The sequence below is a fragment of the Microcaecilia unicolor genome, chromosome 13, assembly GCF_901765095.1.
Source record: "Microcaecilia unicolor chromosome 13, aMicUni1.1, whole genome shotgun sequence".
NCBI lineage: Eukaryota > Metazoa > Chordata > Amphibia > Gymnophiona > Siphonopidae > Microcaecilia > Microcaecilia unicolor.
In genome coordinates this window covers 62,957,968-62,973,391 of record NC_044043.1, presented here as the reverse complement: position 1 = coordinate 62,973,391, position 15,424 = coordinate 62,957,968, and the positions used below count along the sequence as shown (strand labels likewise).

General features: G+C 45.8%; 1 protein-coding gene across 1 annotated transcript in view; it reads left to right on the top strand.

Annotated features, from left to right (window-relative positions):
* The window catches only part of YWHAE (tyrosine 3-monooxygenase/tryptophan 5-monooxygenase activation protein epsilon), a 147,780-nt gene extending 132,574 nt beyond the window's left edge, over positions 1 to 15,206 (top strand). The window contains exon 6 of the mRNA XM_030185580.1: positions 14,328 to 15,206. Within this exon, the coding sequence (XP_030041440.1) occupies positions 14,328 to 14,380 (53 nt within the window). The 3' untranslated portion in view covers positions 14,381 to 15,206. The remainder of the gene's footprint in view (positions 1 to 14,327) is intronic.
* Positions 15,207 to 15,424: the final 218 nt, after the last annotated feature.

The following is a 15,424-nucleotide window of genomic DNA, read 5'->3' as shown; positions in this document are numbered from 1 at the left end:
AAGCTCAAAGGTCCTATCGAGCCCACCTTTCTGTCCACGGCCAATCCAGACCATGAGCACCTGGCTAGATTCTTAAACGTACAAACATTCTATACATGTTATTCCTGGAACTGTGTAGTGTTTTATGGACTATTATATATATCTAACAGATGAAAGGTACTAACAAGTGTGTACTGTTGATTTATTCCCGTTTTTCACTAATTGGGGTCTACGACAAGAGTCTCAGGTGATCTGCTTACAGAGGCAACAGCTACAGATGATTCTTTGTCTCTCATTTGAATTGCGCTCTGAGATATGTTTTCTTCATGTTGGGTAACTGCAGCGGCTGTCAGTTTATTTGGACCTTCAGTCTAGTTTGCAGCAGGGATTTAGGTACCTTCTTCTTCTGCATAGTATTTAACTGCATTCTTGTTTTTACCTATTTAGCTTCTAGTGATTAGGTACTTTCTCACTGACAGGCTTTACATACTTCCAATCTGTTGCTAGGTCAGCAATAGTCTACGATATCTGGAGTATTGTACTTCAGGATTTCGGTTTCCACTTTCTCAGCTGAGGTAGATTCATTGCAGTTTTTTGTTGCCAGGCGGCTCTGCTTCTACCTTTGCCATCCTTCTTTCAGTTGTTTTTTCTCGAGTCTCTCTGTCCTTTGCGCTGCGGTAGGGGACAATATATAGCGGCCACTTGGTAGGGGACAATGTTCAGCATCGCTTGGACTTTTCAGCTTTTTTGCTTTGTAGTCATTCTATTTAGTTTATTGGCGGTTCTTGGATCGTCAAGCTTTTGCTTTCGTATTCATCCTAGTTTTGGTGTCTTCAGGGACTCTACCGCATTCTCAATGTCTGTCCCTCCCATAAGATTACTGCTTTGGTACTTCCCAACAGTCCAATCCTGGTCCGGTCCGGAGGGACGCTAAGGAAGGAGAAATTAGATCTTACCTGCTAATTTGCTTTCCTTTAGTCCCATGTTCTATCAACTCTTTAGATTCTTTTATTAAGTTTGGAAGTGTATTAGTTCCTTTACCACACGTGGAATGTTTAAAAAAAAAACAACAAAAAAAAAACAGTTGATACCGTGTATATATCATATATATATATATATATATATATATATATATATATATATATATATATATATAAAAAGACTTTGCATGGTCCATACCACTTCTCTGGTGGTTGCTGGTGAGCTCGGTTGCTGGAATATATATAAAACCTTAAATATGTCATACCACTTCTCTGGTGAGCTCAGTTGCTGGTATATATATATAAAACCTTAATGGGTCATACCACTTCTCTGGTGAGAGTTGCTGGTGAGTTCAGTTGCTGGAATATATATAAAGCCTTAAATATGTCATACCACTTCTCTGCTGAGAGTTGCTGGTGAGCTCAGTTGCTGGAATATATATATATAAAACCTTAATACCACTTCTTTGGTGAGAGTTGCTGGTGAGCTCAGTTGCTGGAATATATATAAAGCCTTAAATATGTTATACCACTTCTCTGTTGAGAGTTGCTGGTGAGCTCAGTTGATGGAATATATATGAAACCTTAAGTGGGTCATACCACTTCTCTGGTGAGAGTTGCTGGTGAGTTCTAATATGAATGGGCCATGCCACTTCTCTGGTGAGAGTTGCTGGCAAGCTCTAATACAAATGGGCCATACCACTTCTCTGGTGAGAGTTGCTGGTGAGCTCTAGTACTTGCTTTTGCCGAGGAATTTGTGGCTGCTAGGATTCCATACGGCACAGAAGTTCTTTCTTTCTTTCCTGCTTTGTTATTCAAATACTGAGGCTAAGGTCACATGGCCAGGGCTCCTATTGGCTCTCTAGAGTCAGAGTTTTTCTCAGTCTCCACCTGCTGGTAGGCGGGCACAACCCAACAGTCCAATCCTGGTCCGGTCCGGAGGGACTAAAGGAAAGCAAATTAGCAGGTAAGATCTAATTTCTCCTTATATGTAAGCCGCATTGAGCCTGCAATGAGTGAGAAAGTGCGGGGTACAAATGTAACCCCCCCCCCCCCCTCCCAAAAAAAAAACCGGTCCTTTGAGATTTCGGGCCTAGCCTTAAGGGCGTCTGTTTACAGTTCTTATGCTGCTCGAGCCTGCCTCTCTTGGTTACAACAGGCAGTGGAACAGCCTGTGGATGGTGCGGAGTCCCTCGCTGAGGTTGCTCCGTGCATGGAGTCCGCCTTGTCATTTTTAGCTGACACCCTCTATGATCTGGTCAGAGCTTCGGCTAAACAGATGTCTGTGGCAGTGTCCACCCGCCGCCTTCTATGGCTACGGCATTGGGTGGCTGACATGGCCTCTAAGCAAAGGCTGGTGAAGTTGCCCTTTCGGGGCCTTCTCTTATTTGGAAAGGAGTTGGAGAAGATTGTTAAAGACCTGGGGGATGCTAAACCCCAGCGGTTATCTGAGGATAGGCTGCAGCCTTCTTCCAAGGGTCAAGTGGTTCCCTTCTCCTCCAGACCTCGCTTCCGTGAAGTTAGAAGGTATCGCCCAGGGCGCTCTGATGGGTTTTCTCAACATGTCTGCTTTCAGCAGAGGAACTCCTTTTGCTCGGACAAACGCTCCGCAGCAGCAGGCTCAAGGCCAGGAGTTCGGGGCCGTCCTCCACAATGATGGGACGCCGGTCCACTCCTCCTTTACAGCTGTAGGAGGACGCCTTTCCCTCTTTCTCGAGGAGTGGACCAAGATTACCTCAGATCAGTGGGTCCTGGACCTGATCAGAGAAGGTTACCGATTGGAATTCGGTGCCCCGGTGAGAGACGTGTTTGTGGAGTCCCGATGCGGTACTGCCGTCAAACAGGCGGCAGTAGAGGAGACCTTACAAGTGTTGTTGCACCTTGGAGCGGTGATCCCTATGCCTCCTGCCGAATACAGCCGCGGTCGTTACTCCATTTATTTTGTGGTGCCGCGAAAAGGCGGGTCTTTTCGGTCCATTCTCGACTTAAAGAAAGTCAACGAGTCACTAAGAGTGCGGCATTTTCACATGGAAACCCTGCGCTCCGTCATTGCGGCGATACAGCCAGGAGAATTCCTCACGTCTCTGGACCTAAAAGAAGCTTACTTGCACATTCCTATATGGCCCCCGCACCAACGGTTCCTCCACTTTGCGGTGTTGGGAAATCATTTCCAGTTTTCGGGCCTTGCCTTTTGGCCTCGCAACAGCTCCCCGAACCTTTTCCAAGGTAATGGTGGTAGTACCTGATTTTCTCAGGCGAGAGGGTATCCGGGTTCACCCATACCTCGACGACTGGCTCATCAGAGCAGACTCTGAGTCGTCATGTAACAGCCAGAGTGGTCTGAGTACTGCAATTTCTGAGCTGGGTCGTCAATATTCCCAAAAGTCACCTGACCCCTCTTAATCTCTAGAATATTTGTGGGTCCGGTTCGACACGGCCTCGGGGTTTGTCTTTCTACCCGACCAAAGGCGGTGCAAGCTTCATAATCAGGTCCGTCTGCTCCTGGGGATGCCTCGCCCACGAGCTTGGGACTTTGTCCAGCTGTTGGGGTCGATGACGGCCACCTTGGAAGTGGTGCCATGGGTGAGAGCGCACATGAGACCTCTGCAGGTTGCCCTGTTTCAATGATGGTCTCCTATGTCCCAGGATTATCAACGCAGACTCACGTGGCTCCCTGCGGCCCGACTCAGTATGGAGTGGTGGCTCTCAGCATGCTGCGGTGAGGAATGCCGCTAGCGCTTCCCAATTGTTGCCTGGTGGTAACGGATGCCAGCCTGAAGGGCTGGGGAGCACATTGCCAGGGAAGCTATGCCCAGGGTCTGTGGACACCCGAGGAAACGGGGTGGTCCATCAATCGCTTGGAACTGAGAGCGATATTCCAGGCTCTTCCGGCCTTTCACATGACTCTGGAGGGACTGGCTGTCAGAGTTCTGTCGGACAACACGACAGCAGTGGCCTACATAAATCGACAAGGCGGCACTCAGTGTCAAGCACTGGCCGCAGAGACCGCTCGGATATGCCACTGGGCCGAGCGACATCTGCAGCTTCTGTCAGCAGCTCACATAGCAGGTCAGAGCAGCGTGCAAGCCGACTTTCTAAGGTATCAAATCGACCCTGCGGAGTGGGAACTGGCAGACGAATTGTTCCTTCAGATCTGTGCCAAATGGGGAACCCCTTAGTGGATCTTATTGCCTCAAGCACAAATGCCAAAGTCCCGTCCTTTTTCAGCAGACTGCGAGATCCTCGCTCGGCGTTGGATGCCTTGGCTCAACCCTGACCCCTGGGCCTTCTTTTTTTTTTTTGAAAATTTCTTTATTGCATCATGAAGACAAATATAAACATCTGCTGCCACCTGCAGCTCAACGTCACTCAGTTCATTGCAATCGAAAGGACAACAGTACAAATTATGCATCTACAAGACATATGTATTGGTCCCCATGTGCTTTTGTGTTTCCTCCCTTATTAATCCCTTCCCTTGTGAATGAGGTCCCCCCCCCCTCCGTTTGCCCTCCCTCCCTCTTCCCCCCCTATCTGGCTATTCTTTACTTTGCAAATCCGGGTCTGGCGCCATGAGCAGATCTCGCGCTCTCCCCCATATATCTCTATACTGGCGATTGCCGAGTGCTGTTGAAAATTTTAGTGTCATATTCACCCACTGGGCCATGTCCTTCATTTGAGCCTTCCACCGCTCCAAAGGTGGAGGTTCAGTGTCAACCCAAGCTTGCAAAATGCATTTCTTCACCAATAATGCAGTCAACAGCACAAATCTACACTGAGCCACACCCAGTCCTTGCTGTCCAAGAGATTCCTTACAGCCCATTAAAATAGCTGAATACTTCCACTCCATTTCACATTGTAACGTCTTTTCAATTACTTCCAGCGCTCCTACCCATAGCTTGTGTAGGCTCGGGCACTCCATAAATGAATGCAAAAAGCCTCCCACACTTTTCCCACATTTGTTGCAAACATCATCCTCCCACATCCCCATGGTTTTACCTCTCTCTTTAGTAATATGTACTCTGTATAAAATCCTGTATTGTATATCCTGTAGGGCTGCATTTGGTGTAATCTTGCTTAACCCCCCAAAGACCGTGCTCAGCCGTTTCACAGTAACCTCCTCACCCGTGTCCCTACTCCAAATCTCTGCTAACTGCCGGACATGTGGCGCCTCCTGTGACTCCCGAATTAATTGGCACCATTGTGACAGTCTATTTAGCTTGGGCGGGATTTGCAAAAACATTTTGTCTAGTTGCGTGAAATGCACCCGTTCCCGGCTCCTGCGTTCCACACTCAGCACGTAATCTCTAATTTGAAGGTATGCAAAGAAGTGCGATCTCGGCAACTGCAATTCATCCCTAACTTCGGTGAACGTTGGGAAAGCCTCCTCTTCCGTTTTCCTAAATTGCCCTATAAATCTACACCCCTTTTCACGCCAGTCACTAAATACTGATACCCCTTGGCCTGCCGGGAAGGCCATGTTGCCCGTTAATGGTAGAAATGGGCTGGTTCCTCTCGCTGTTCCGCCATGTCCCCTCCACCATCTCCAGGCCCTCTGCAGCGCTGCCACATATGGGTTATTCACTATCTTTTTGGCTCCTGGTACCGCCCATGACTCCAATACTGCAAACGGGTCATTGTGGCCACACCAGCTCTCCCAGAAGCCCGTAGTGGCATAAAAACTCTCTCCTGACTGCAGTTCATGAATCCACCGCATCAGCGCTGCCACATTATATGTTCTTAAGTCTGGCAACTTTTGACCTCCCTGTTTACGAGTATGAGTGAGTTTCACAAAGGAAATCCGTGATCGTTTCGCTCGCCAGATAAAAGTACTTATCACACTCCTATACAGGCTATCCTCCTTCCTCCGTACCCATAAAGGAAGCATTTGTAAGGGGTATATTAATTTAGGCAACATTACCATCTTAACCAAAGCAATCCGACCCATAAAATTTATAGGCAAGTCTTTCCACCTTCCGCAAAGCCGTTTTACTTCCTCCACTCGGTCTATCACATTTTTTTTATACATCCAGCTCTGATCTGCGCTTAAGAACACTCCTAAGTATTTGATGCCCTTTTGGGCCCACATCAAAGGGAACTCCCCAGGTGTTCGACATGTGCAAGGATCACTGATGGGCAACGCTTCTGACTTCCCAAAGTTGATACTGAGCCCAGAAAATTCCCCGTATTCCTTAATGATATCCATCACTAGTGGCAGCGTTTGCGACGCCTTATCCAACATCAAAAGCATGTCGTCAGCAAATAAATTTATTCTGTGTTCTGCACCCCCTACTCGTAGTCCTGTTAGTCTGGGTTCTTGCCGTATTCTAGCCGCCAGGGGTTCCAATGTCAGAATAAAAAGTAACGGTGACAACGGGCACCCCTGCCGGGTACCACCCCGTAAGGGGAAAGTATCCGTAAGGGAATCATTTATGATAATCTGCGCCGTGGGATTGTTATACAAAGCTGTGATCCATTGTAGAAACTCTCCCTGAATACCAAAGTGCCTCAGGATCCAGAATAAGTACTCCCACACTACTTTGTCGAATGCCTTCTCGGCATCCAGACTGGCCAGTATAGCATCTCCTGCTCTCCCCCCACCTTCAAGTAGCACTCGGCTTACTTTTAAGATATTGGCCGATGCGTATCTTCCCTTAACAAACCCCACCTGGTCGGGATGAACTAGATGAGGCACCACCTGGCTCAGTCGATCCGCCAATACCGCCGCCAGCAACTTAAGATCTTGATTGAGCAGCGAAATGGGCCTATAGGATCCAACCTGCTCCCCATCTTTCCCTGGCTTGGGGATGACTGTAATATGTGCATGGTTCAGCACAGGTCCCATCCCGCCCACTTCCCTCACCTCATTACACATGAGAATAAGGGGTTCAATGAGCAAATCCTGCAGGATCTTATAAAATTCTGTCCCTAGACCATCTGGCCCTGGGGCTTTAGCCAGCTGCAAGCGTTTTATTACTCGCTGCATTTCTTTCCCTTGTAGTGGTGCATTCAGCATCTCTTTCTGGCTTTCAGTTAACGAGGGTAAGTTTACGTCTCTAAGGAACTCTATACACTTTTCCTCTGAGAAAGGGCCCGCTTTGTAAAGTGTTGTGTAATAACGCACAAATTCCCTTTCTATTTCCATTTGGTCTGTAGTTACTGTTCCCTCCGCTTCTCGGATCTTACCTATATACTGCTTCCCCGACCTCTGCCTCACCAAGGCTGCTAAGAGCTTACCTGTTTTATTCCCCCATTGGTGCAGCTTATATTTATATAATTTGATATTGTATAGCGCTCCTGCATCCAGTATCTCCTGCATTGCCTTCCTACACTCTGCATATGTCTGTCTATTATGTTCTGTGGGAGAGATGATGAGAGCTCTACGAGCTTCCCGTAATCTCCCGGACACCTCTGTAAGTTGAGAGCTCCGCCGCTTGTTCTGCGAGGCAGCGTAAGAGATAATCTTGCCTCGGAGTACAGCCTTCGCTGCCTCCCAATAAATTCTCGGGTTTACCGACTGGGCATCATTCTCAGCGACGTAGTCTGTCCAGCTCTGCCGCAAGTAAGTTTTAAATTCTCTACTTTGGTACAGAGCCGGATTCATACGCCATCTTGTCGGCCTCTTCCTCTCCCCCCACCGCATTTCAGCCCACACTGGGGCATGATCAGAAACATCGGGGTCCCCAATTCCAGTCTGTTCTACTATCAAGCTGACTGAGTGGGACACAAGCAGGTAGTCAAGGCGCGAGTGAACTCCATGCGGGTGTGAAAAAAAAGTATAATCATGCTCTTCTAAGTGTTGGAGGCGCCAAATATCCACCAGCCCCAGCTCATTCATAAGTAAATTTACCCCCCTTTCTTCATGTCCCCGCCCCACCTTCCTTGGGGGTTTGCAATCTATAGAGGGGTCACTTGTAATATTAAAATCCCCTCCTACAATGAGATGGTATTCATCAAAAGTTACTAATTTGGCTATCAGAGCGGTAAAAAATTTGTGAGAATAAACATTTGGTGCATATACACTACATAGTCCCACCTTGATACCTTGCAAAGATCCTGTCACTATTACAAAGCGCCCTTCCGGGTCTTGGTACATCTTATGTAAGCTAAATGCAATTGTTTTCCTTATTAGTATGGCTACTCCCCTTTGCCTCCCATTGTATGCTGCAAAATATATGTCTCCCACCCAATCTCTTTTCATCTTAAGATGTTCTACTTTACTTAAGTGTGTTTCTTGTATCAGTGCCACATCGGCCTTTTGCCTCTTGAGCGCCTGAAGTACCTTTGCCCTCTTTATTGGTGAGTGTACCCCGTCTACATTTAATGACACAACTTTTAGTTTAGCCATTCAACTCATCTGTTGATAATTTCTAGACTCACCAATACTCTGTATATCTCTGTCCAGAGGCCCCCCAGCTAGGCCTCCAGACCAGTCTTGTTGTCTGGAATCTGTACGTAAAGTTATGGGTTCTCTTCTCCTTTCAATCACGATCTTCCAGCCCCCCGATATGCTGTTGCTTGTGATGTTAATAGCCAGAACTGTCCCCAGCCCCCCGTCCCTTTCACTGTCCTCCCCTCCACTCCCCCCCTTCCCCCCCTCCCTTCCCTCACCAATCGTTACATTCCAATTTCCCAACACACACACTTCCATCCATGCAATCCTTAACCTTAACATTTCCTTTCCCCTACCACTAACTCCCCCGCACTCACAACTCCTGCTTCCCCTATTAATTTGCGCTCTCCCGTTCTCTGTGTCTATCTCCCCTTCTCTTCTACCCCAGTCTCCCCTTCCCCTGCAACATCCTAATCTACAAAAAACAAAAACAGTAAGGAGTGCCAACATTTTCCTGCTCCTTTCAACACTTATACATCAAAAAATAACCTTCAAACCCACTTCAACTTTACATCCAGTCCCGCATGTAGAACTTAACTTCCAGCAACCTCTGGCTCACTCTTCCCAAGCTGTCCTCTTCTGCCAGGTCCGTGGATCACTACCAGTGCTTCTTCAGCTTGGCATAGGGCTCTTCCTTCCATCTACCGCGGACTGTCACCTCCCTGGTGTTCCCTTGATCTGGTCAGATGTCCCTTTTTTTTTTTTTAGAAGTAACAACATGGGCACCAACCACTGATCACTTGTTCCCACGGGTCTGGTCAATCCAACATTTAGGGTCTTCACAATTCTAATAATTCAGTTTGATTAATCCTTAAGGCCCACAGTTTCTCGTGTGTATTTCTGCCTTATTCTGGTCCAATCGCAAGTTTCTTTTCCCCACACATTGTACTTATAATCCAGTTTGTTGTACTTTCACAAGTCAGGTGCCATAGCTGATCTGTTCTTTAAATCCCTTATATGCGTTCCACATATGCTGCCAGCTCGCTGGGGTCAGTAAAAAACAGTACCTTATTATCAGCCATCACCCGCACTTTAGCCGGGAAGAGTAGGGCAAATTTCACCCCTTTTTCAAACAAGCGCTTACAATGCTGTCCCATTTTCCTCCTTTGCTCCGAAACCACAGCAGAGTAATCCTGAAATAGCAAGACTTTACTTCCATTGTATTCCAGCGCTGCTTTCTTCCTGTAAGCCAGTAGTATTTTTTCTTTGCTGGCATAATTCAAAAGTTTTGCTATAACTGTTCTGGGGCGGCTCTCCCCCTCTCTGCGCGCCCCAATTCGATGGACTCTTTCAACCTGCAAGGTCTTTCCCGGACATTGTAATCCCAGCTGTTCAGGGAGCCATTCCTCCATGATCTTCCACAGTTCTTTATCCTGCACCGACTCAGGGAGCCCTACTATCCGGATGTTATTTCTTCGGCTCCGGTTCTCCAGGTCGTCGATTTGCTGCTCCAGGCGCTCACACTTTCGCTCTAGCCCGCTTATTCGGGTGTCTGCTACCTCCGTTCTGTCTTCTTGCCTGGAGATCCTTTCTTCCGCCTGCTGGAGTCTCGCACTTTGTCTTTCCACTGCTTCCCGGATTTGCTCCACTGAAGATTGAAATTTGGACAGCTTGTCTTCTAATATAGCCGTCACTTGCTGTATAAGTTCTTGAAAAACTTCGGTAGGCTGGCTCGCTTCTCCCGCGGTTTCTTTAACCGCCGCCATTTTTTTTTCCGCGTCAAGCATGCGGGACTTTTTAGGCCTCTGTGACTTCACGGGCATTCCCCGCTCTCTCTGCCGCGTTCTCCTCCTCGCAGCCTCGTGATCTAAACGCGGGTCGTTTACTGTGTCTCCGTCCGGGTCGTAGATTTTTGAAAACGGGAGTTAAGCCGATTAATTTTAAAGATAGAGGGAGTCAGTAGCGGAGCCGGGTTCTCGGACGTCCGTTCAGCTCCCTCGCATCACGTGACCCCCCCCTGGGCCTTCTATATGTGTTCCCTCCTTGGCCCTTTATAGGGCGACTCCTGCGAATTCGGCTGTATCAAGGAGTGGTGATCCTCATTGCCCCGGATTGGTCCAGGCGGCCATGGTATGCGGACCTCTGGCGGATGCTGGTGGAGGCTTCCCTTCCTTTGCCTCTGGTACCGAACCTGTTGACGCAGGGTCCGGTGACCATGGAGGATCCCTGCCGCTTTGGTCTTACGGCATGGCTATTGAGAGGGCGCAATTGAGAGACAAGGGCTATTCTAACAAGGTCATCTCCACTCTCTTGCAGGCCTGCAAGCGTTCCACTTTCGTTGGCTATGCTCAGATCTGGCGCCAGTTTGAGGCCTGGTGTGTTTCTAAAGCGATCACACCAATGCGGGCTTCAGTCTCGCCAATACTTGACTTTTTGCAGGATGGTGTACAAAAAGACTTGGCCTATAATTCCCTGCGTGTTCAAGTGGCAGCCTTGGCATGTTTTTGGGGGAAGGTGGCTGCCCTCTCCCTGGCTGCGCATCCGGACATTGCATGGTTTCTTAGAGGGGTGCTTCGGCTGTGGCCTCCTGTGCGGGCCCCTTGTCCGGCTTGGAACCTGGGGCTAGTATTAAAGGCTCTTCAGTGTTCGCCCTTCGAGCCACTGAGGCAAGATTCAGAGAAGGATGTGACTCTAAAGACAGTCTTTTTGGTGGCCATTACATCGGCGAGACGGGTGTCTGAGCTCCAGGCGCTGTCCTGTCGAGACCCATTTCTGCAATTCTCAGAGTCCGGAGTTACGGTACGTACTGTGCCTTCCTTCCTGCCTAAGGTAGTTTCAGCGTTTCACCTAAACCAGCCTATTTATCTGACCTCCTTTACTAGGGAGGAGTTTCCGGAATCTTTTCGGGCAGTTGCACCTTCTGGATGTGCGCAGGGCTCTGTTGCAGTATCTGCAGATGTCTAATGCTTTCAGGACCTCTGATCACCTTTTTGTATTGTTGTCAGGTCCTCGCAGAGGGTCTCCAGCGTCTAAAGCCACTATAGCCCGTTGGCTTAAGGAAGCCATTTTTTCTGCATATCTGCTATCTGGCTGGCCTCCGCCTGACGCCTTTAAGGCACATTCCACAAGAGCGATTTCCTCCTCTTGGGCTGAGACGGGAGAGCACTCTCTCTTCAAGAGATATGTAGTGCAGCTACTTGGGCTTCAAAGCTCTCTTTTGCCCGTTATTACAGGCTGGATGTGGCTGCCAGGAGGGACGCGCTTTTTGGAGCACAAGTGCTTGCGCGTGGTGTGGCTTGTTCCCGCCCTATCTATGGATTGCTTTGATACATCCCATTCGTAATGGATTCTTCTGCTGATGATGACAAGGAAGGGAAAATTAGGTTCTTACCTTGGTAATTTTCTTTCCTTTAGTCACAGCAGATGAATCCATGATCCCTCCCTGATTGACTCTGTTTTATGTTCAGTTTTTCCTACAGACATGTTCCCTCATTGGGAGAAGTTGGAAAACAGTCTTCAGGATTTCTGTTCTACTACAGGAGGTTGAGTTTGTCCCTCCTTGTGTTATTGCTCCTGTTCTGGGGCGTTCGTTCGCTGTGAGGAAAGTTCATGTTATGCTACTTTGCGGTTTAACACTGCTTTGGAAGCTTCAAAATACTGATAGGCAGATGGAGCTATCTGTCCTAGAGGCACTATGGTTTTCAGTGTTCTCTATGTCCCCCTGCTGGTAAGTGGACACAACCCATTCGTAATGGATTCATCTGCTGTGACTAAAGGAAAGAAAATTACCAAGGTAAGAACCTATTGGTTGGCTGAGTAAGACTGGTCTTGGTCTAGTAAACATAAAATAAACATAGCTAAGAGAGCATAACTACAAAAGACGTTATTTCAATGTTGTGGACTTTTCTTTGAGTGAATCTTTTGTCTGAAATTAGTAGTGGTTTAAAGAAGGTAACTGTTATTATCAAACAGCCATTTTCTTCCTATTCTTAAACAGTGAGTTGGGAATATTTGGGATCACAAGTTTCTTGCCATCTCACTGCTTATTCATGCTTGTACTTGTCCAGTTCATTCTGTTGTTCTCCCTTCTTTCCTTGCTGTATAGATTCCTAAAGGAAAACCCAACTGTTCTTTCCTAAAACTCTACTTTTTTTTTTGTTTTGTTTTGTTACATTTGTACCCCACGCTTTCCCACTCCTGGCAGGCTCAATGCGGCTTACATGGGGTAATGGAGAGTTAAGTGACTTGCCCAGTCACAAGGAGCTGCCTGTGCCTGAAGTGGGAATCGAACTCAGTTCCCCAGGACCAAAGTCCACCACCCTAACCACTACGCCACTCCTCCACTCATTTTAATGGCTTGTTAAATTATTAGCTTTTAATTCTTTTCAGTGATCTTGCCTGCACTGTTCTGCTTATGCGTCCTGTACCTTTGACTCTATCCCAGGCCCAGTCGCTGTTCCTTCTACGTAGGACCTGTCATAGCTCTAGAGAATCATAACTGAAAAGCGCAGAATTGTATTGATAGATATTAACTGGGCAGGAGGGATGGAAGTAAAAAATAATTTGGCATGAAATAATTTCCCATCTCTTGGTGTGGATTATTGTAGCTGCTTAGTGTGAAGCAGAGCATTCTCAGATCTTGTGAACCATTTTGAATTAGTTTATGGGTAAGGCCAGTGGTTCCCAAACCTGATCCTAGAGACACCCCAGCCAGTCAGGTTTTTGGAATATTCACAATGAATATTTGAGAGATTTGCATGCAGCGAAGGCAATGCATGCAAATATATCTGAATATTCATTGTGGATATCCCCAAAACCTGACTGGCTGGGGTGCCTCCAGGACCAGTTTTGGGAACTGCTGGGTTAGGCTCTTAATAATCAATTTAATAAAATTAAAACTTCTAAATAATTTCATTTTGTCTTACCTCCTGAATCCCTGGACATGCTCACTCTGAAGTCTGATTGGATAGCCAGCCATCCAATTAGATCGAACTTTACTACAAGCTGACTGGCTCTGTTTATGGGGTGCTTAAATATGTTTTAATTTTGTTCTGCTTTATGTGGAGGGGTAGAAACCATGGTGAGAAATGAATATTAAATTATTTTCATGAGGTAAATGTTTTGACCATGCTATGTGCAGAGAAGTGTATTCTCCTGAGGAAACTCCTGCAGAGTTATAGCAGATAGCAGTATTCTGGTAAGTATTTAACTAATAGCATATTGTAACCAAATTTTAAAAAATAAACCAGAAGTGAACTTGACCATATTTTGTTTTATAGCATGCCACTCTTAATTGAGCTTGCAGTGGAATGGCTTCTTTACCATTTGTAACTGGTAATTAGTCTTAAGACTTTAGAACTGATTATTTCCATTGGAGCTCATTGTATAAGAGTAATAACTATATTATACTCCTAAGTGGAAATTCAGATTTAATTTAAAAAATTATTTGGGCATCTACTATGAAGGTGAGGTTTATGAATTGAATACACTGATTAGTTCAGAACTACTAATCAGTGTTTGCACATTAGTTTTTTATGGTATCGGTAATAAAATTTTCATTAAGGAAACTTAACTGTTCTACAAATCTTCTTATCCTTTCGAAAATAAAATGAATGGCTGCATCTATGTATTCTGTGTCCTTGACTCCTTAACAGCACTTGAGAACGTAGGTGTTTATAGATAGCTGGTAGCATTGTGCAAGATGTTAGTCTTAAAGTATATGTTTTAATTATATTAAGAAAATGTGGAATTTTATACCACCATGCACACAACACCTCTGCTGTTATTGATGTTGAGTAATCTGTATGTAAATACCCCAAAAAAATAGGAAGGAAAAAAGCCCCAGAAACCAGTCAGTGAGCTACATTTAAAAGTTCTACAGCTGCATCCAATCATTGGCCCATTCAAGTGGTCTTAAATAGCCTTATTGCTAAATGTTCCATACCAGAAGTGCAGATGTTACTTTAGATGTTCAAGACTCTCATGGAGACCCTGTTGGCAGAAGCTGATTCTGTGTTTTCTTTGACTGTGCTCTGCAGGTGAAGAACAGAATAAAGAAGCACTGCAGGATGTGGAAGATGAAAACCAGTGAGAGAACATGGCCAAGAGAACCCATCTCTATCCCTAACCTCCCAGAAAATATCTCCCATGTCACTGAGGACCATCAGATTTGACTTTTTACACTGGTTCTCAGAATTTAGGTTCCTACCCTGTTGGGATTTATAATATTTTATTTTTTTTATTTTTATTTTTATTTTTTTTTTACACTCAGTTTAAGATTTCTTAATGGCAAGAGTGAATTTCTTTGGTTATTGCTACTGCTAACCATTTTAGGTTCTTTCAGACACTACTAACAGGACTGTATAGAGGCGCTTTCAGCATTACTTGGTTTGTCTCCACGCCATCCAGCATAACAACCTTTAGAAGTGGATATTACAAGTGAACACCCTTAGAATCTGTTGCACTGTAGAATGTATGTGGTGCTGGTGTTTACATTTTACTGTTTAAAATGAGTGGGATTATATAGTTTTGAAGGTGCAGGTTACATTGGAATATTTGTTTCCATGCTGTATGAAAATGTTGCCGAAAATGTGTGTGCTGGTAACAGTTCAGCAATCCATGGCACTTCATTCTTGCCTACTTTTTTTCTTCCCCTCCTCAAAGCAGGTTAGCATTGAAAGTGACGTTTGAAAAGCCTGCATGTGGGGATGGGGTTTTTTTTCTCTTCCACAACCTCCCTCTTTCGCTCGCTCATCCTATCTTTTGTTCAGTATGTGTAACTTGAAGCTAATTTGTACTACTGGATATCTGACTGGAGCCACAGATACAGAATCTGTAATTGTTCTTACTGAAACACAGCATGAAGTTAACATTAAACTTAAATAAAACAAACCTAAATTAAAAATTCCAAATACTCACGTCAGCCTTTCTACTTGGTTGTAATACTTAGCTGTAGATATCGATTTTAAGTCCAGCATAATGAAATAAGTGCAGCAGTGTTCCACAGCTCATCTACTGGAATCACTACATTTACCTAAAACAACTTCTGCTGGAGCTCTAAATGTAAGAAGATGAAAGCATGCTTTTGCAGTAAGCATAGCCTCACTGTTTTCTGAGTTGAAGGCTTATAACATCT